Genomic DNA, 23,089 nt, shown 5'->3' with positions numbered 1-23,089 from the left:
CAATGAAGCTGACAACATGCCCCCTTCACATTATCCCTACTCCCATCCTGAGGGATGTTTTCAACACAGCCGGCCCTAGCATCCTCTATTATTTAGTTCCTTGGCCACTGGTACTGTTCCAATTTGTTTCAAGCATGCTGTGGTCCAGCCCCTCCTGAAAAAACCCAACTTAGACCTCACTGCACCCAAAAATTGCAGATCTGTTTCTAAACTTCTATTTCAATCAAAGATCCTAGAAAATGTTGTTCTTAGCCAATTGTTGCCCTACCTACTTCAAAACATGTCTGAACGATTCCAGTCAGGTTATAAGGCTCAGCAGAGCACATAGTTGGCTGAGAAGTATATAATGACCTGCTCCTTGCCACTGACAGGGCACTCTGCCATTCTAATTCTCCTGGACCTTGGCGCAGCACTCGATACTATTTCAACAGATCGCCTTTGGGAGAGGGTCAGTGTCGATGGCACAGCCCTGAACTGATTTAAATCATCTCAGTGATAGGAATTTCTCAGTCAACATGGTTAAGTTTTCATCCTCCTCTGCTACCCTTTTCTGCGAGGACCCACAAGGTCTATTCTGGACGCCATGCTCTTCTCATACATGCTTCCCCTTAGCCAAAAACATGGCATCTCCTTCCACTACCTTGCTGATGATACTCAGTTCCATCTCCCCTTGAAGCCCAATGACCAAGAAAAGATAACTAGCTTCAATGACTGTCTGGAGGACATAAAGTGCTGGATGACTCTAAACTTCCTGCAGCTAAATAAAGGAAAAATTTGAGATTCTATTTGGCTTCCTCAATGCCACCAAAATTATCTCAAATACCTCATCTCCAAGAAGTTATCCACCCTCATCAAGCCACACATCAAATCTTTGGTGTGATATTTGATTCCACCTTCAAATTTGACAAACAAGCCAATGCAGTAGTAAATACTAGCCTTTTCCAGCTTTTCCACACCATTATCAAATTGCCAAAATCAAATCATTCCCTCACTGAAATACCTCGAGAAAGTTATCCATGCTATCATTTTCTCCCATTTAGACTACTCTAACTCTCTTTGTACAGGAATTAGTCAGTCATCATTATCTCGTCTGCAACTGGTTCAGAATACTGCAGCAAAGCTCCTGACAGGAGCCAAGAAGAGGGACCAGATCACCCCTATTCTACCCTCCCTCCACTGGCTGCCAGAATGGCTCAGAATAGATTTTAAAGTTCTCCAGTTTGTATACAAAGCCATTGATGGACTAGGCTCTTTCCTACATCACTGATCTCCTAACTCCTTCCTCCATTTCAAGACCCCTCAGATCAACCAATTGTTGTTCCATGCTCAAATCGCAAACTCAGGAGAGATCGTGCCTTTCCTATTGCCGCAGCCCCCAAAGTGTGGAGCACCATTCCTCCCTCCCTCCATCAAACCTGATGTGAGGAAGATGATGAGGAGTCAGATAATGGAGGGATAATGTGCAGGTGGGACCATTTGGGGATGGAGTGAACAATAATTATTTTTAAAAAGCTCCAGAAACAAATGATTGAACAATCTCAAATTTCAACTATTTTCTTCCTTTGATCGCTGGGGAATAACACCTAGCGCCAGAAGGTAAAAATTTTAATTTCCTTCGCAAGTTTAATCTGATGTTGGAACTCCTTTTTTTCTCCACTCTTGGAAAGGGGAAAGTCAGATTTATATCGTCATCGTGCAGTATGGTGTGACACCCTGGCCATTCCCTCTTCATTCTACTACCATTGGGGAAAAGGTACAAGAGCCTAAAGACGAGCACTCAGTGGCCCAAGGACAGCTTCTTCCCCGCTGCCATCAGATTCCTGAATAATCGATGAACCGAGGACACTGCCTTACTTTTTGGGCACTCTTATTGTTATTATTATTTTATTTTTTATTGTAATGTCATAAGATGGTTATAATATGTATGTTTGCACTTTGATGCTGCAGGAAAACACCAAATTTCACGACAATAAATTCTGATGCAATTTTTAGACCAGATCACTTCCTCTGAATAAGACAATAGACACATTATACATCTAGAGCATGAATGTAAACCGATTCTGGGGTGAAATGTTGGAGCTTCACTTAGATTATTTAATTTTGATTCTATTAGAGAAACTATTTTTTTAAATTAACATACTACACTATAAAAAAGAACATTCAAGAAGACAAGTCAATTTGGAAAACTTTACCAATAAGCATGACAAGTCAAATTTGAGTGAGAAATTTGTTTATGCTTTAAAACGATGGCTACAATGTATTTTGTCAAATGGTATCCATGTCCATCCATTGAACAAATCAAAATGCAGAATTCTAAAATCCTAAATCTTCCTTCACCAATTAGAACAATTCTGTAAAAACCTTAATGAACTTAAATAAGAAAATCTGCAGATGCTGGCTCAATTAAATACACAGATGTTGTGGAGAAACTAAGCAGGTTATGCACCATCCATTCTTGATAAAAGGCTCAGGCCCAAAACATTGGTTACCCTTCGTGTGGATGCTGCACGATCTGCTGAGTTCTCCAGCATGTGTACTCCACAGAGAAACCTTTATATTAGCTCAATACCAAGGATAAACAAACTGTAAACTTCTCTTGACAAACTCAATAATGGCATCAACTAGGCAACGATAAATATCATGGCAAAACAACTTACTATGTCCACAGACATAGTTTTACTCCTATAATGTGCACACGCATATACTGCGCAGGTGTAGTATTCTAACTGACAAAAGCAATTTGCATTTAAATGGGACATGAGACAAAGCACATACTAGTATCTGCCACAGTTAATCTACTGTAATCAACTACCCCAAGATGTGTCAATCGCCCGATATATAGATGATATCCTGCCGCAACATATTAACAAGCTTTGAAGGGGAATCAATTAAATAGATCAAAGACAGGCTTCAGCGTTAAGCAGGATTTTAATTCTAATGTTTCAAATCAGAGGCATTTGGTATGTTAATCCCCTCCCTCAGAGACAGGTCTGGGTAATGAACATTGATAAGGTGCAGTGATCTACCCAGAATGTCCTGTTTATAGGAATACCATGGCATTCAGTACAAAAAGATATTCCCAAGATCAAAATTTCACATGCATGCTATAAATTGTGCACTTTTATTGCCGCTATTATATTCTCATACTCGCTAATATTCCCACGCTCACTATAAATTGCCAGCACATCTTTCAGTCAGTTGCTATTAATTGTGCATGTTCTTTCAATGCTGCTATCATATTCTTACGTTCACTAATATCCCCATGCTCCCTATAAATTGGCGATTGACTTTCCCTAGCCCACTAATAATTGTGTTAAAATGTTCATATATAGCATGCACATAACATGCAGGAGGGAGGGGGAGGAATACATGGTTTGTAAAAACAAGGTACACAAAAATCTGTCTTCTGATTTATAACCTCATTCACTCGGTAATTGACAGAAAAATTTATTTAAAAACTATGTTTTAATTGAATGGGATAAAATAATTCATTTCATGAGGTGATCCATATACTTAATCCACAAGGAATCCAAAATTATTATAATACACTAATTATTGTGATCATTTAAAATTCAACAGCAATAAGATTGGACCCCATTATTTAAAGCTGACTGGGTTTTTTATGGATATTATGAAAAACATAGTAAATCAGAAAACTACAAAGTAGAAAGGACCAGATAAGCTGACAAATGTTCACATTTTGCTCCTGACCTTGTGCTGTTGTTCTCATCGTCACTTAAGGCCTTTACAAATCCAGTAAAGGCTCCTTGCCAGAAAGGATGTTCTAAAAGGCTACTCCAATTTGGTCTGCAGAAGAAGGAAATGTCTAATGAATATGATTGAACCCTGCAAAATTTTGGGCAAATTTTTCTACAGAATAAAATGTTATGGTGAATTGCTGTTTCGCAATTAATTATATTTTCCCGGAGTCAGTGCTCTTTTTAATCATGCAACAAATAGAAACAGGGGCAACGTATCCACATTCAGAGAGAGCATGAAACTTGTACAATTTAACAAAGAATGAGCAGGAAAATAAAAGATTTCAAAAGGACATGGCAGACTGACCAAACTTGCAAATACATGACAGATGACGCTTCACATAGAGACATGTTTCATGTCAATGATAAAGGCTAGAAGTCCAAAATAATACAATCTTAAAGGGGTGCAAGAAAACAAGACACCTGAGTGTACATAAACATAAATCTCTGAAGGAGTGCAACAAACTGAGAAATATGTTTTGTTTTAAAAAAAGGGAGATGTAGCCTTATCAACAAGTGTACATGTTCAACAATCACCGGCCTGGGCTAAAGTTGAATTGGATCAAATTTTCAAAAAAGAAATGAGTAAATTTATTTATAAATGGAATCCCTTATTGTTACAAAAATATAATTTACCAGTATTAAAACATATACTGCATATATGGTATAAGCAGGATCAGCTTATAGGTTCTAAAAGGAAAATTTCGATTAAATCACCGTTGTATCAGAATAAATTAATTCCATTTTCTTTAAATAATCCTTATTTGAAAAATTGGAAACTGAAAGGAATTAGTATTATACAAGATTGTTTTGAGGCGGGTAAATTTTCTACATTTAATAGATTACAAGAGAAATTTGGTATTTCTGCAAATTCTATTTTTACTTATTATCAAGTTCAAGATTTTTTGCGAATACAATTTGGTAAAGATTTAACTTTACCAAGTCAATCTAAGATTGAGATTTTAATGGTTGGTAAGGAAACAAAAGGATTTATATCAGATATGTAAAGGTTGTTGCAAGAAAAAATGGATAAAGTTGGGTTATATAGGACAAAAGAGAAATGGGAGAAAGATTTAGATATTGAATTGTCTTGGGAGGAATGGTCAAATATGTGTATTGATAGTGTTACAAAATTAATTAATGTGAGATATAGTATGGTTAATTATAATTTTATTCATCAATTATATTTGACTCCTGAGAAGTTGAAGAAATATAGATTTAGTCCAACAGACTATGTTTTAGATGTGGAGAAAAGACAGCTACTTTTTTTGGAAAAAGTTATTAAATTTTTGAGAGATTTATTTACAATCAATTTGCAAATGGATCCAATGATGTGTTTATTGGGTTATATGAATGCTGTTACTTTGGGATTGGTTGATATGCCACAATTGGCATTTATGTGTTTAAGGTTAGCGGTTGCAAGAAAATGTATAGCGATAACTTGGAAAAATGATGTGGAATTGAATATACAAAGATGGAATAATAAATTGCAATCACCTTTATATTTAGAAAAAAAATTACAATTTGCAAAATAATTATTCATTTTTTAAATTAAAATGTGGAGTTTATATTTGGATTGTATGGTTAATCTTAAGTAAGAGTTATGTAAAGAGCTGGCACGTTGATTAACTAATTTTAAATGTACATTTTTTAAGGCTCCGAGGGGTGAGGGAGGAAGTTAAGATGATGTAGTTAGTAGACGGAGGGAGGGGGTGGGGGAATATTATCATTACTATTGTTATTTTCTATATTTTTCTTCCTTTTTTTATATATCTGTATTTGTATCTTGTATTTTCCTTTTTTTTGTAATATTTTGTCTTAAATAAAATTTTCAAAAAAAGTGTACAAAAAAGGAAATTTTGCGAAAACATTTATAAATATTTGTTCGGTACTTGGTATATCCTGGTACACCTTGTACCAATTCTACATCATGTTCAGTTCTACAAACACTATTTGAAAAAGAAAACCAGCCTTCAGGCATTTCTAGGAGCGATAGCAAAGTGGAAGGTTAATGGAAAAGACAGGACAGTATTGTTCTTCACAGAGAAGGGATTTGATAGAGTCTTTCAAAATCAGAAATCATGAAGAATGGAACAGAAACATAAAACACCTAGCAGGTTAGGCAGCACCTGAGCAAAGAGAAACAAGAGCGGTTCACGTCAAACACCCTTCAGATTTTGGGTAAGATGGGATTTACTGCATAACTCTACCCAAAAGCACTCATAAGCATGATGAACCAACCCCAGTGCTACCTTATTGTATGAAATTTATAGCCTTTCCCTTCATCAGCAAAGATATCAACATCTGGCCTTGTAATTGAAGGAAGGTCACTGATGAAGAGCTGGTTTCTTGTGCTGTTCAATTCTAGGATTAACTGTAACCCCACAAATTATTTGCTGCTATAACATTCACTTATTGCACAATGGGATGACTTCCCTTAAATGATGACTAAAAGCCCTAATCCATTCAGTGCAAGTACCTTTTTGGAGGGTCCTTCTGAAGTAGGTCTTCAATCAAACCAAGGAATGCAGTCGAAGGTTGTTGTCCATTCGGTCCTGCGAAAGATTGTGTGTTTTAAACTCAATTGCCACTTGGATACAAGCATCAGAACATTTTTCAGCAAGCTATCTTTCCTTCAAAACTGGGCTAATGAACCAACTTTGCAACTACATCTGGAGTAAACAGGAAAATCTCCAGATGCTGCAGTTACCCTTTACTTCCTATGGATGCAACGTGACCTGCTGAGTTTCTCCAGCACATATCTGGAGAGTTGACAAGTAATATAGTTCAGATAGTAATAAATTCAGAACACATGACAACCAAATGCAGAGGATCAGAACTGCAAGGTCTGTGGAGCAATTGCATATTTATTTTTTTTAACAGCAAGGGCACTTCAGATGTACTGAACCACTAAAGTCTACAGACACTGTGATTGTAACAAAAACACAAAAATGCTGGAGGAACTCAGCAGGTTTTGCAGCATCTACAAGACAAACATATATTACTGGTGTTTCAGGTCTGAGCCTTGAGGTATGAGTGGAAAACAGTCAGGCTACTGTACTACAGATACAGAGGATAACCCTTGCTGGTTCACAAGTATTGCTTCACTTAGAAGGACTGGTGGTGAGGGAGATGGTGAGGGCCCAAGTGAAGCACCATCTGCGGTCACAGGGGTAGGTGCCAAGAGAGCAATTGTTGGGAAGGGAGGAATGGACAAGGGATTCATGGTGGAGGCGGCCCCTGCAGAGAGGGAAATGTGTCTGGAGGTAGGAGCACTTTGTAGGTGGCAGAAATCACGGAGGATGATAGGTTTGATGTGGAGGCTGGTAGGCAAGGACAAGAAAAATCCTGTTCTTGTTGCACTTGCAGGCAAACCTCATTGGCAATGAAGCATTTAAAAGAATCAAAGGTTACATGAGACACCCTGGAAACACAAACCACTTAAGGTGTAACCTTTCCCTACAGAAAAGCAATATTCTGCCCTGGAGAATGGTGGTTCAATGTGGTGAACAGTGGTGGGAAGACAGAAAAAGCAATGCCTCATTTCAACCACACAATACCATGGTGTCAAGTAGATCACACAGGATCTGAATTCTTCAAAACTCCATTAGTCTTTTCCTTCCACTGCATGGATACAGGCCCTTCAGCCTACTGAGCATATCAGGGAATGAAAGGGCTATCAGAGGAGCGTTTGACAGCTTTTGGCCTATACTCATTGTAATTTAGGAAAATAAGGGGGACTTATTGAAATAATTTGAATGTTGAAAGGTTGTTTCCAATAGTGGGAGAGTCCAGGACAAGAGGGCATAACTTCAGGATTGAAAAGTGTCCACTTGGAACAAGGATGAGGAGGCATTTCTTCAGCCAAAGGGTGGTATATTGGTGGAATTTGTTGCCACAGGTAATTGTGGAGGCCAGGCCACTTGGTGTATTTAAGACAGAGATGATAGGGTCTTGATTAGCCAGGGCATCAAAGGTTATGGGAAGGCAGCCAGGCAGTGGGGCTGAGTTGGAAAATGGATCAGCTCTTGATCAAATGGCAGGACAGACTTGATGGGCTTAAAAGCCTATGTCTGCTCTTATGTCTTATGCTGGCTATTAATCAGTCATTCGACATTAATTGTTTTGTTTTATACTCTTCCCACATTCTCATTAATTTCCCTCAGATTTGTTCACTACCCCAAGCAGTTGCAGGGAGAACAAGTCAGCCTCACACAGCATCCAAGGTCAGGAATGTGCCCAGGTCTCTGGTGCTGTCAGGCAGCTACTCTGCTGAGGTAGTTAGGAACAGTTATCACGCAGTGGCTTGAACACTCCACAAAATATTTTGAAAATTCACTGAACCTTGAAGTTTGGGTGGATCTTGGTGCAAAATCATCTCCACCAATCCATTTTCTGAGGAAAATGGTGGTTTTCCTGTTGAGTAAAAATAAATTTATGAAATAACAAAATAAATTACCAACAATGAAAACCTTTATTTGATCATAATTTTCCTGCACCCATTGAAAAACACCAATGATCATTTGCTTTCTTTAACTTTCCAAATTATATTGCTATGTAACTGTCCCATCGAACACACAACCTACAATAAATTCTTCTCCTAGTCTTCAACTCATTTTTCCCACATTAGCATTTAGCTAAGCAATCCACATTAATTGAGATATGTACATACTCATAAGAGTCAAACAATAAAGTAACTTATTTCTAGCCATTTCATTTAAGGACAGCATCAAATATTTCTTGATCAATAAATTATAATTAGATATACAGGAAAAGCAGATATTAAATGGCACATGCCCCTCAGTCCAAGGATTTCGAAGAATGTCCAGTCATTACAAACCAGGACATTTCTCCAATTTCCCATACCAAGCTTCCGGTTACATTCCCAAGTATTGGCAATTTTTGTTGCTAATTATTTAGTGTCAGTAGTGGGGAAGATATTAGAATATATATAAATATATAAATAAAGAAGAAATAACAGACCACTTAGACAGAAATAATAGTATAATTACAAGTCAGAATGAATTTCTGAAGGGAAAATCGTGCTTGACTAATCTTCTGAAATGTTTTGAGGATCTGATGAGAAGAGTGGACATGGGAGAGCCAGTGGATAGAGTATACTTGGACTCTCAGAAGGCTTTTGATAAGGTCCTGCACAGGAGATTAGTAGGAAAAATCAGAGAGTATGGTATTGGAGGTAGGGTGCTGGCATGGTTAGAAAATTGGCTGACGGACAAGAAACTAAGAGTAGAGATTAACGGGTCACTTTCGGGATTGCAAGATGTGACAAGTTGGGTCCCGCAGGTCCTCAGTTGTTTATCATATATATTAATGAGTTAGATAAGGGGATTATAAATAAATAACATTTAGAAATTTGTAGATGATACAAAATTGGGTGGCAGGATGTCAGGAAAATGTACGGGGACTTGGACAGGTTAGGTGAGTGGGCAGATGCATGGAAAATGCAGTTTAATGTGGATAAACGCGAGGTTAGCCACTTGGGTGGCAGTAATAGGAAGGCAGATTATTATTTAAATGGAGTCAAGTTAGGAAGTGGGGAAGTGCAATGTGATCTAGGTGTACTTGTACATCAGTCACTAAAAGCATAATTCCACTTTCAGGGAGTTATGTACCAGAGTTCCTAAATTTCTTTGTTCTACTTCACTCTTCAGTTGTCCACCATTTAACGTGTATGACCTTTGGTGATTAGTCCTACTAAAATGTAGCACCTCACATTTATCAGTATTAAAATCCATCTGCCATCTTTCAGCCCACTCTTCTAACAGGTCTGCATGCTTTGAAAACCTTCTTCACTGTCCACAACACCACCAATCTTCATATCATCTGCATACTTACTAATCCAATTTACCACCCTATCATCTTCTAGATCATATATATGACAAACAACAATGGACCTAGTACCGATCCCTGAGGCACTCCACTAGTCACCGGCCTCCAATTTGACAAACAATTTTCCACCACTATTCTCTGGTATCTCCCATCCAACCATTGTTGAATCCAGTTCACTACTTCAACATTAATATCTAATAACTAACCTCATGCTGAACTTTCTCAAAGGCCTTACTAAAGTCCATACAGGCACCTACAGCCTTCCTCTTGTCAACCTTCTTGTCACATCCTCGAAAAACGCTACAAGATTTGTTAAACTTGATTTACCACATACAAAACCACGAAGACTACTCCTAATCAACCCCCATCTTTCCAAATAATTGTATATACTATCTCTAAAAACATTCTCCATTAATTTACCTACCACCGGTGTCAGACTCACAGGCCTATAATTACCAGGTTTACTTAGAGCCTTTTTTAAACAACGGAACAACGTGAGCTTCCCTCCATTCCTCCGGCACCTAACCCATGGCCAGTGTCATTTTAAATATTTCTGTCAGAGCTCTCACAATTTGTGCACTAACCTCCCTCAGGGTCCAAGGGAATATCAACCTTTATTCTCTTTAAAACAGCCAATGCTATTTTCTCATTAATTTGTAAATTTTCTCTGACCGCACTACCATGTTTCCTTATCTCGCCTGGCTCAATATCCCTTTCCTTAGTGAATACTGAAGAAAAAAAACATTTCCTCCATCTCTTCTGACTTCTCACATGGCCAACCTCAAGGGGGCCAATTTTATCCTTCACTATTCTTTTGCTTTTAATGTACCTGTAGAAACCCTTTGGATTTTTTTTTAAACCTTGCCTCCCAAAGCATCCTCATATCTCCTTTCAGCCTAATTTCTTTAAGATATTTTTAAAAAACACTCTTTATATTCCCTGCTGTCCATACGTATAGTACACATCCCTCTTTCTCCAAACCAAATTCCCAATATTCTTTGAAAAATAAGGTCCCCTAAATTTTCTAACCTTTCCTTTAATCCTCAGAGGGACATACCAACACTGTACCCTCAAAATTTCCCCTTTGAATATCTGTTACATCCTTCCCTGAAAATAAATGATCTCAGTTCACACCCTCTAAATCCTTTTGCATCTCCTTAAAATTAGCCTTGTTCCAATCAACCTTAGGCTCAGCCCTATCTTTTTCCATTATTAACCTAAAACTAATAGCATTATGATCACTATACCCAAAGTGTCCCCCAACATAAACCTCTGTCACCTGACCTATCTCATTCCCTAATAGGAGATCCAATACTGCTCTTCTGTAGTTGGTTCTTCTATGTATTGATTTAAAAACTTTCCTGAACACATTTGACAAATTCCAACCCAACAGTATGAGCATCCCAGTGTTTGTGTGGAAAATCTCCTATAATCATAACTTTTTTTTATATAAACACACATATTTGCCATCTTCATACATGTTTGCTGCTCTAATTCCCTCAGTCCATTGGGTGATCTATAATACACTCCCATTAGTTACATGCCTTTCTCATTCCTCACTTCCATCAGATAGCCTCACTGGATGAGCCCTCCAATCTATTCTGCCATAGCACGACTGAAATGTTTTCTCTAATAAGCAATGCGACCCTTTTACCTTTTATCTCCCGCCTGTTCTATCACACCTTGGAAATATTTAGCTGCCAATTATGCCCTTCCTGCAACCAAGTATCACCAATGACTACAATATCATACTTCCATGTGTTAATCCATGCTCTAAGCTCATTCACCTTTCTTACAATGATCCTTGCATTGAAATATATATACTTAAGAGAATGCCCTCCCCCCACATACATTCCTTTGATTACCGTCTACTTTTACCACCCCCCTCCGTCATTAACTTTAACATTCTGGTTCCTCCCTTCAAATTTAGGTGTTCTTCTACCCTAATCTCGCACTCTCATTCTGATTTCGCCTGCCAGATCAAGCTCCTCCAGTATTATCAAGTTTACAGATGACACAACAGTAGTTGGTGTCATCAGCGAAATCACTGAGTCGCACTACAGAGAATAGATAGAACATCTCTTGAAATGGTGCAAGAACAACCCGAGTCTCAAAGTGAACAAGACAAAGGAAAAGATTGTGGACTGTAAGAGAACCAAGGACGACCTCCCTCTACTGCATATTAATAGATTGGAAATGAGAGATTACAGAGCACTAAGTTCCTTGGAGTCCACTTAAGAAGTGACCTATCCTGGAAGGCGCAATAGCAACTGCACTTCTTAAGAAGGCTGATGCATGTGAGGCTACCAGCTATCATCCTGCCAGCTTTCCACAGGAGCTCTATCCAAAGCTTCCTGGCCAGCAGCATCACACTGTGACACAGTTGCTGTAGAGCATCAGATCGGAGGTCAATCCACAGGACTGTAAGAGTGGCAGAGAAGATTACTCAGGCCTCCCTGGCCCCACCCCCATCAATAGGATTTACTAGGATCGTTGTCTAAAGAGGGCTCACAAAATTATTGAGGATCTCTACCATTCCACACATTGCATCTTTCAGCAACTCCCAATAGGAAAGAGATTCAGGAATATCTGAACTAGAACTACCAGGCTGAAGTACAGCTCTCCCCATGGCAGCAAGACTGATGAGTCACTGATGTCCTGTGCATACAAAGCCTCCATGACTTAACTATTTATTTAACATTTCTTTTCTTTTCTTTCTTTGGCTTGGCTTCGCGGACGAAGATTTATGGAGGGGGTAAAAAGTCCACGTCAGCTGCAGGCTCGTTTGTGGCTGACCAGTCCGATGCGGGACAGGCAGACACGATTGCAGCGGTTGCAAGGGAAAATTGGTTGGTTGGGGTTGGGTGTTGGGTTTTTCCTCCTTTGCCTTTTGTCAGTGAGGTGGGCTCTGCGGTCTTCTTCAAAGGAGGCTGCTGCCCGCCAAACTGTGAGGCGCCAAGATGCACGGTTTGAGGCGTTATCAGCCCACTGGCGGTGGTCAATGTGGCAGGCACCAAGAGATTTCTTTAGGCAGTCCTTGTACCTTTTCTTTGGTGCACCTCTGTCACGGTGGCCAGTGGAGAGCTCGCCATATAATACGATCTTGGGAAGGCGATGGTCCTCCATTCTGGAGACGTGACCCATCCAGCGCAGCGTGGACTCGATGCTGTCGACCTCTGCCATCTCGAGTACCTCGACGTTTGGGGTGTGAGCGCTCCAATGGATGTTGAGGATGGAGCGGAGACAACGCTGGTGGAAGCGTTCTAGGAGCCGTAGGTGGTGCCGGTAGAGGACCCATGATTCGGAGCCGAACAGGAGTGGGCTTTGGCAAATACTAGAGCGCATCGGATGTCCCCCAAAGTTCCTCAACATGATTATCCAACTGCACGAAAACCAACAAGGTCGGGTCAGATACAGCAATGAGCTCTCTGAACCCTTCTCCATTAACAATGGCGTGAAGCAAGGCTGTGTTCTCGCACCAACCCTCTTTTCAATCTTCTTCAGCATGATGCTGAACCAAGCCATGAAAGACCCCAACAATGAAGACGCTGTTTACATCCGGTACCGCACGGATGGCAGTCTCTTCAATCTGAGGCGCCTGCAAGCTCACACCAAGACACAAGAGAAACTTGTCCGTGAACTACTCTTTGCAGATGATGCCGCTTTAGTTGCCCATTCAGAGCCAGCTCTTCAGCGCTTGACGTCCTGCTTTGCGGAAACTGCCAAAATGTTTGGCCTGGAAGTCAGCCTGAAGAAAACTGAGGTCCTCCATCAGCCAGCTCCCCACCATGACTACCAGCCCCCCCACATCTCCATCGGGCACACAAAACTCAAAACGCTCAACCAGTTTACCTATCTCGGCTGCACCATTTCATCAGATGCAAGGATCGACAATGAGATAGACAACAGACTCGCCAAGGCAAATAGCGCCTTTGGAAGACTACACAAAAGAGTCTGGAAAAACAACCAACACAAAGATATTTAACATTTATATTTTTAATATTTGCATATATTGTACATTTGTGCATATGTATCATTTGTCTGTATGTGTATTATGTCTGTATTTGTATTTTCAATGTGTTGGACCAAGGACCGGTTGTACCAGATGAAAAATAAACGAACTTAAATATGCATCTGCCTGAGGGAGTGCAGTGAACCGAGGAAAAAAACTAACCTGTAAACATCTCGTACAGTACACAGCCCAGAGACCACAAGTCACTGACTGCAGAACACTCCTCACCCTTTACAACTTCAGGAGCCATATATACTGTGGATCCTAAAAAGGAAAGATTTATCAAATTATATGTCAAAATATTCAAACTGCACCCAGAATTTCTTGAAACATACATCTTAAACAGGGGAGTGGGAACTTTACTAAAAGCAAAGTCAACTGTAATGTCACACAAATCTTTGCTTTCTTCTGCATTTTCTCATCAGTTCATCTCCATTGCTTACCTGGGTCTTCCATGTTTTCTTTGCCACTTGATGGTTTTCTGAAATTCAATGTAATCTTTTTATCACATATTCAAAAGCATATACCATGTAACTTTTTTTTGCTTTTGCTGAATGAACATTATACCAAGCCCAAAGTGCCTCACACATGGTTAAGATATGCAAAGCAAAATTGGTTCATCATGTGGCAGTTGGTTAGACAGAACTTAAGAGTATTATTGTCAGTTCTACATTTTGACCTTCCAAAATTTATCTCTTCACACTTATCCGGGTTGACCTCTATCTGCCACTTCTCTGCCCCACTCTGCATCCTGCCTAATGCCCTCCATAATGCTTGAGACAAAGATACTTTTTTCCTTTATTTGCACTGTGCTCCACAAATTTAAATTTGTAAACAAACAAATCACATATAATTAAAGTGCACATTCCAGATTTTATTCAAGGTTATTTACATACATTTTGGTTTGACCATGTACAGCATTTTTTTTTAAAATAAATGATTTGCTCATTTCAGGGCACATTAATGCTTAGGACATTTGGTTTCACGGGTGTTTGTAAGTACTCAGGTATGTTTAATTGCTTCATTGGTGCAGGTATGAGAGCTCGGATTGCTTCTAAGCTTTTGATTAGCACGAGTTTGTAGTTGCCATTTTTCCAACACAAAGTCAAGAGTTGTGCCAATAAAAGTGATAGAAGCCATTACGAGGCTGAAAAACAAGAATAAAACATCGCCCAAACCTTATGATTATCAAGATCAACAGTTTGGAACATCAGTGAGAAGAAAGAGTGCACCGGTGACCTCAGTAATTGCAAAGGGATTCGTATTCAAAAGAAGACTCCGCTGCTGTTGACAGAAGAAATCATAATGAAGAAAAATACCCAAAAGTATGTCCGGCAGATCAGAAACACTCTTCAGCAGGCATGTTTAGATGTGTCGACGATGACTGTCTGCAGAAAACTTCCTGAAAATAAATACAGAGGATCCACTGCAATATGCAAACCATGGAAAAGATGGTATGTTCCATATCCTGGGCAGTTCCTTTATACCTCCACATTTTGCTCTTGCCATCACTCTGATACAGGTTATTCTTGTTCTCATCTGTCCACAAGACCTTTTTCCAAATTCTGCAGGCTCTTTTAAATACTTCTTGGCAAACTGTAATCTGGCCGCCCTGTTTCTGTGGCTGACCAGTGGTTTGCATTATTTCATGATGTCTTATCCTGACAGTAGTCATTGACACATCAAGACCTGCCTCCCGAAGACAGTTTCTGATCTGTCGGCCATACATTTGGGGATTTTTTTTCTTCATTTATAATGATAATTCTTCTGTCATCAGCCACAGAGGCCTTCCTTGAAATACCAGTTTCTTTTTCATGTTGAAAAATGGCAGCTACAGGCTCCAAAGGTGATCAAAACCTTAGAAGCAAGCCCTAGCTCTCTTATACCTGTACTAATGAATCAATTAAACATACCAGAGTACTCACAAACACCTGTGAAGCCAAATGTCCCAAACATTATGGTGCTCTGAAATAAGGTGACTATGTATAAAAAGTGCATAATTTCTACATGGTCAAACTAAAATGTATATAAATAATCCTGATTAAAATTTGGAATGTGCACTTTAATTACATGTGAATTATTGGATAACTAATTTAAAACTGTGGAGCACAAGGGAAAATAAAGGAAAAAAAAGTCTTTGTCCCAAATATTATGCCTATCCCATGACAATCTTCAGCACTATTCATAACTTCTCCAACCTTCGTATCATCTACAAACTTATTGACCCATCTCTCTACTTCTTAGTCCAGGTCATTTATTAAAATTCAGGGGCTCCAGAACAGATCCCTATGGAACTCCATTGATCTCCAGGCAGAATACTTCTCGTCCACTACGGACTTTCTGCTTCCTACAGGCAAGCCAATTCTGAATCCACACAGCCAAGGTTCCATGGATCCAATGCCTCATCTTTCTGACCAAGTCTCTCATGGACAACCTTGTCAAATATCTTACTAAAATCCATTTCCACCTCATCTACTGCCCTACCTTCATTCATTTCTTTTGTTACCTCCTCAAAAAAACTCAATTAGACTCTTGCAGTTAACAGGGTTTATTTTCACTGGATCAAAGGAGGCTAACAAATGACCTTACTGAATTTTATAAAATGATGAGAGCCAGAGATAAGATAGTTACAATTTTTTCTCAAGTCAGGGAGTCTACCATGATAGGTTTAAGGAGAGAGGTAGAAATTTACAGGAGATCCAAGGTGCAGGCCTTTTTTTTTTGAAAGGCATACAGTATGGTAACAGGCCTTTCCGATCCATGACCACATGCTGCCCAAATATTCTAATTAACCTATAATCCCTGTACGTTTTCAAAGGTGAAAGGAAATCAAAGATTTCCCAGAGGAAACCATGCAGTCATGAGCAGTACCAGATTTGAACCCACGTCGATGGCACTGTAATAGTGTTGCACTAATCGATATACTAACAGTGCCACCCTACACCAATCATGCCAGCTAGTCACAGAATCTGGTGAATACTAGAGGAGGTGGTGGAGGCCAATACAATTACAACCCATGAAAGGTATATGGATAGATACTTGAATGAGAAAGGTGTAGAGCAGCCATTCTCAATGGGGGTCACAGCACATTTAAGAGGGGGAGGGGTGGAGGAGGCCACAGACTGAAATAATAAAATGCTTTTATGTAGTTGGTAGGAAAGAAGAAACCAACTCGACTGCTTCACAGGGAAAGGGGCCCATAAACTTTGAGCAGAGTCCTGAGGGGGCCACAATAAGTTGAGAATGGCTGGTATAGAGACAAAATCAAATGGGACTAGTGCAGATTGGCATCACTGTCAGTGTGTACAAGTTGAGCCTAAAGGACCCTTTAGATAATGTCACACTCCATTCACAGCAAAAGAAATAACCAATATCCATGTCTCTAAAATGGAAACAAGGCAAGTTCTCCATCATAAAGCTTGATTATATAACTGTTCAAACATGAGCCTGAACAACTGAAAACACTGCTACAAATGTCCAGCATTAGGATTCGACCTGATGTAGATAACAGCATAGAAATGGAATACAGTGTAAAAATTTCCACCATTAAAATATGTGACAAGAAAATAATCAGCGATGCCAATGAATAATGGGGATTTCACCATTTAGATGGCAAACACAAGCAATTCGATACCTAGGTATACAACTAGATAATAATCTAGGCCATCTATACAAACTAAATTATCAGTCATTAATGAAGAAATTACAAGACGACTTAGAACATTGGAAAGACTTACCACCAACACTGATAGGAAGGGTAAATTGCATTAAAATGAATATCTTCCAAAGGATACAATACCTATTTCAATCGTTACCAATTCACATATCAGAGAAATTCTTCAAGGAGCTAAAGAAAATAATAAGGAAATTCTTATGGAAAGGGGGGAAACAAAGGATAGCACTAGATAAATTAACAGAATGGTACAAACAAGGGGGCTTACAGCTACCAAACTTTAAGAATTATTATAGAGCAGCACAATTAAGATATCTGTCAGATTTTTATCAAACAAGGGAAAAACCAGATTGGACCAGATTAGAACTAGATAAAATAGGGGAGAAGGTACCTGAACATATACTATATAAGTGGGATGAAAAGCTGGTGCAACATAGGAATTCACCAGTACTGCACCATCTGCTCAACATTTGGAAGAAGATTCACGTAGAAAGGAATAAAACAAATTATCAACTACCAAAATTAATATTGATGCAAAATCAACTAATCCCTTTCACAATAGATAACTTTTCCTTTAGAGAATAGGAGAGAAAAGGGATCAAAAGAATAGAAAATTGTTTTTTGGGAAATAAATTATTATCTTTTGAACAAATGAAGGATCAATATGGTATAACTCACGGTACAATGTTTGCATAACACCAACTAAAAACCTACTTGAAGGACAAATTGGGAAGCAGGCTGAGGTTACCAGAAGAAAGCAGTTTTGAATATGTGATATAGACACAATGATTATTAAAAGATTTATAACAAACATGTATATTAAACTGCAAGAGAAAGAGAACGAGGAAACAAGCTTTAAATCCAAACAAAAATGGGAACAAGATCTAAACATAAAGATAAAGAATGAAACATGGAGAAAAGCTATGCTCCGGGACTATGAGAAATACAATGAACACGAGGTTACGCATGATACAATATAATTGGTTACACAGGCTATACATCACACCCCAAAAGTTAAATAAATGGGACCCAACAGTATCAGACAGATATTTTCATTGTAAGAAGGAAACGGGAACAACAGTACATGCAGTTTGGGCATGTGAGAAAGTGGAAAGGTTTTGAGAAGATCTAAACCAGGTATTAAATAAAAATCACAAAAAGCAACATACCAAAAAACCCAGAGATCTTTCTTCTAAGTAATACAAGAAGTAAAGAACTTGGACTCGATTTGGATGGAGCACAAAAAAGATTTGTTATGATAGCCCTAGCTGTAGCAAAAAAACGTATTATGTCAACCTGGAAATTAGAAGATAGCCTGAGAATACAGCAATGGTACATAGAAATGAATAAATGTATTCCATTGGTAAAAATAACATATAATTTAAGAAATGACATCACAGTATTCGAACAAATTTGGGAACCATACATGCAACACAACAGAGAAGTCCCACCGCGGACCTCCACCGCCTAAAATGACAGAAGGAGAAGACGACGAAATGAACTGACCCAATATGTAAAAGTAGATGACACAATGTTCTTGTTTATTTTCATTGTGCGATGACATTGTTTAATGTATCGTATAGGTTGAACGTTGAGTGGGTGGGGAGGGGGGGGTAAAGGAGGGAGGGAAGGGAGGGGGGGAAATGGGAGAAAATGACACTGTGTATATTCAAGAGGGAAATGTTTGTGTGTATTTTGGTCAGTATAGTTCATAGTGTGAAAAATTTAAAAAATTTAAAGAAAAAGAAAATAATCAGGATGTCTGTGATTCATGACCACCTGCTTGAATATATCAAAGACAAAATTATCAGACAATATCGCTGCTGTAATGCTCGATAAAAATCATATTTCCATCAGTCTATTTTTATTTTGCCATGCAAAATGCACTTTATTCACACATCATGCAGACAAAATATACATAAAGAATCACAAAGCTCTTGGGAATCAAAATATTAAATTGGTCATTGCGACATCCAGTGGTCTTACCCTATACACCAACTTGCCAAGTTAACTTTCATTTCCAGAATGGATAAGAGAATTGCATGAATGGTCCAGAGTGCTGAGTTGAGATTTTGACAGGATGCTTCAGCAAGAAGAGGTGGAGACTAAGATAAGATTCTAGTGAGAGTTTATTATTATTCATTCTTTGTCCTTCTATTAGAGCCAAGGTAGAATAGTCAGAATCGCTACAGAGTTAGTGGAGAATTCATCTTGTGAGATGTGGGAATCCTGGGAGACTTGCCGTCTCCCTGACGGCATGAAGTGTATCGAGTTGCAGCTGCTTACAGACCATGTTGGAGAACTGAATCTGCAGCTCGATGACCTTTAGCTTGTGCGGGAGAATGAGAAATTTGTAGATAAGAGCTACAGGGAGATGCAGGAGGCAGGCAGCTGGGTGACTGTCAGGAAAGGGAAAGCAAAAGCAAGCAGGGAAGTGGTGTAGGGAACCCATGTGGCCATTCCCCTCAATAATAAATATACCCCTTTGGATCCTGTTGGGGCGAACGACCTACCAGGGCAAAACCACAGTGACTGGGTCTCTGGCTTTAAACTTGGCCCTGCAATAGTGATAGGGGATTCAATAGTTAAAGGGGCAGACAGGTGATTCTATGGATGGTTTAATCGCCTCCCATATGCTAGGGTCAAGAAAATCTCAGATCTGCTCCCTGAAAAGGGAGGTGAGCAGCCAGAAGTCGTGGTAGGAAAATGGATGAGATCCTGAATCGAGAATACAGGGAGCTAGGGTGAAAGCTGAAAGACAGGACCTCAAAGGTAGTAATTTCAGGATTGCTGCCTTTGCCACATACCAGTTATGGTAAGAATAAGATGATATGGCAGATGTATGCATGGCTGTATAAATAATGCAGACGACAGGGTTCGAGGTTTCTAGATCATAAGGATCTCTTCTGGGAATGGTACAATTTGTATTAAAAGGATGGGTAACACCTGAACTGAAAGAGGACCGATATCCTGGAGGAGAAGTTTGCAGGAGCTGTTGGCAAGGCTTTAAACTAGTTTGGCAAGGGAGTGGGAACCAGAATGATAAGGCAAAGAATCGAGCAAAGGTTGATGCAATGTGTAGTGAGATTGTGTGAAAGGACAGGTAGTGGAGGGAGCATAAACGTAGCCATTTGGGAAGACTGAAATGTGTTTACTTCAATGCAATATTAGGAATAAGGGAGGTGAACTTGAGTGCATGGATCAGTACGTGGAATTACGATGTTCTGTCCGTTACAGAAGCTTGGCTGATGCAAGGACATGATTGGCCAAAGCTGGTACCAGGGTTTTCATGTTTCAAAAGATATGGAATGGGAGGTGAAAGATTGGAGGGTAAACTTTCTCATCCGGGACAGTATTGCAGCTGCAAAAAAAGTGGACATCGTGGAGTGATGGTCTCCTGAGTCAGTGTGGATGGAAGTCAGAAACAAGAAGGGAGTCGTCTATAGGTACCCAAATAGCTCTCAGTACACTGAGCATCAGATATGTAGGAAGATTTTGGAATGGTGCAAAATTAACGGCGTTGTATTGCTCACTCTAATAGAATGGTTAAAGAGGTGTTTCAATATCTGAGATTCTCTAACGTATTACCAGGACTGCATTCTAAATGAAGTTTTTTTTTAAAACTTTATTTAAGATTTTATAACATGAATAAAATAGAGGATTACATTTAAAAAGAATAAAAGTAAGATAATAAAATTATAGTACCACATCGGTAAACTAAATAAACTAACCCCCCCCACAATAATTATTACACAACATTAATAACCTAACTTAAAATTAGTCTAACCCCCCCAAAATAGAGTGAAGAGTTAATAAAGTGAACAATATTATATATAAGAAAAAAAAGCCCACTTACAAAAAAAGATAAAACATAACAAGTAAAGATACTAACAAAAAAAGTTATCAATACTAAAATATCACACTTAAAAACATATTTAAAGCAAACTTAAATGCATATATTTAACAAACGGAGTCCACTTTAACCTATAAAAAGACATCCTATCCTGAATTGAAAAAGATATCCTTTCCATGGTCAAACAGGATTTCATCTCCAAATGCCACCTATCTAAAGTTAATATATTTCTGTCTTTCCAAGTAAGTGCTATACATTTCTTGGCCACAGCTAAAGCTAAATAGATAAAGGAAATCTGATAATCCTTTAAACCTAAATCAATTAGTCATTGCATATTCCCTAATAAAAATATATCAAGGTCTAATACAAGACAGATATTATATAAACTATTAAGTATAGATTGAATACCTTTCCAAAACTGTTGCAATCGATCACAAAGCCAGACAGTGTGCAAAAAAGTATTAGCCGTCTGGTCACAATGAAAACAGCAATCCGACTTACTAAGGCCAAACTTTTTTTTAGTTTCTCTGGTGTTAAATATAACCAATGTATAAAATTATAATTAATCATCACTAATCTAGCATTAATCAACTTCCGAATACTATTCTGGCAAATTTCCATCCAGGCTTCTTCAGCTATTGTAAAACCTAAATCTTTTTCCCATTTCAACTTATCTTTATCCCAAACTTTTTTACTGAACAAATGAAGTTGAAAATAAATTATTTACTTTTCACATAAATTCCAAGAGGATAAATTTTATTTGATATCTCGGTTTTGGGTTGTGACTTATACATTTTCGAAAGGTGAATTTCTGTTACTGGTTCTGATGTAATGTGGGGATTGTATAAAGCAGAAAGCTACATTAAGGGCTTTAAGTATGGTGAGAATGGACGAGGACAGAATCCTGAAAAGATATGAATGAAGAGCATGAACCTGAAAAGCTAATGTTATCTCCACAGATGTCATCTACCCTGCTGAGCATTTCCACCATTTATTGCATTTTGCAGTCAGCTATGATTAGATAACCATAACCTCATGTCCATATTAAACAGGGGGTCTCAAGTTTTCTCCACCCATGAAACCTATAAGCCACAAAAAGACATTTTTGACAGATCGTTACCTCGAGTTCGACTTTTGGATTTTTTCCACATGTCTTCATTTTTTTCACACATGTCATCATCTGTGCCGATCAGTGCAAAGAATTCCTCTAGACTCTCTCCTTCTGCCTTGGCAAGACTGAAATTATTGTACTTTAGTGTGCCTGGTCCATCAACCAATATCTGAAGGAGAGAATGAGAAATTTAAATAATATAGTGATGCAATAGGTTTAAAATGTGTTTATAAAACCTTTTGTGATCTGCAAAAAAGAATCATCTAAAACTGTACTATTTTGCAACATTGTAATTATAATTTGTACTCATGAATCTGATAAATCAGATCCTCGTTTCTTGAATATTTTTCACTCAAGCACATAAACAGGGCCTTCAGTCCATCATCCTTCTGTCTTTCCAGGCTCGTCCCATTTTCCTGCATCTGACCCATATCCCTCAAAAGCTTTATTATCCATATATCACCCCAAATGTCTTTTAAACATTGTCATTGTACCTGCCTTTACCACTTGCCCTGGCAGCTAGTTGTATGGAAAAACTTGCCCCTAAGCTCCACTTTAAATTTTTCCCCTAGAACTTTAAATCTATGCCTTCTCAGTTTAGACTACCAACTCAAGGAAAAAGACTGAGAATGTATTTCATCTATACAACTCGTGATTTTATTAACCTCCATGAAGGTCACCCCTCATCCTCCACTCCAGAGAAAATAATTCCAGCCAATCCAGTCTCTCCTAATACCTCAAGCCCTCCAATCCCATTAATATCATAAGACCAAACATATAGGAGCAGAAATAGGCTATTCAGCCCATCAAGTCTACCCCACCATTTAATCAT

The 23,089-nt window shown here is 38.7% G+C and overlaps 1 protein-coding gene across 13 annotated transcripts in view; it reads right to left on the bottom strand.

The window, feature by feature from the left end:
* The window catches only part of ulk4 (unc-51 like kinase 4), a 655,266-nt gene that overhangs the window by 615,863 nt on the left and 16,314 nt on the right, over window positions 1-23,089 (bottom strand). For all 13 annotated transcript variants that reach the window (XR_011348088.1, XM_069908808.1, XM_069908860.1 and 10 more), the window contains exons 5-9: window positions 22,267-22,426; window positions 13,783-13,884; window positions 8,103-8,174; window positions 6,238-6,313; window positions 3,712-3,807 (exon numbers count right to left, since the gene is read on the bottom strand). Coding sequence is in view for 12 of the 13 variants with exons in the window: in XM_069908808.1 (XP_069764909.1) it covers window positions 3,712-3,807; window positions 6,238-6,313; window positions 8,103-8,174; window positions 13,783-13,884; window positions 22,267-22,426 (506 nt within the window). In the remaining variant the exon portion in view is untranslated. The remainder of the gene's footprint in view (window positions 1-3,711; window positions 3,808-6,237; window positions 6,314-8,102; window positions 8,175-13,782; window positions 13,885-22,266; window positions 22,427-23,089) is intronic.

The sequence above is a fragment of the Narcine bancroftii genome, chromosome 1, assembly GCF_036971445.1.
Source record: "Narcine bancroftii isolate sNarBan1 chromosome 1, sNarBan1.hap1, whole genome shotgun sequence".
NCBI lineage: Eukaryota > Metazoa > Chordata > Chondrichthyes > Torpediniformes > Narcinidae > Narcine > Narcine bancroftii.
The sequence above is the reverse complement of the archived record's forward strand: the minus strand, read 5'-3'. Positions and strand labels throughout refer to the sequence as shown.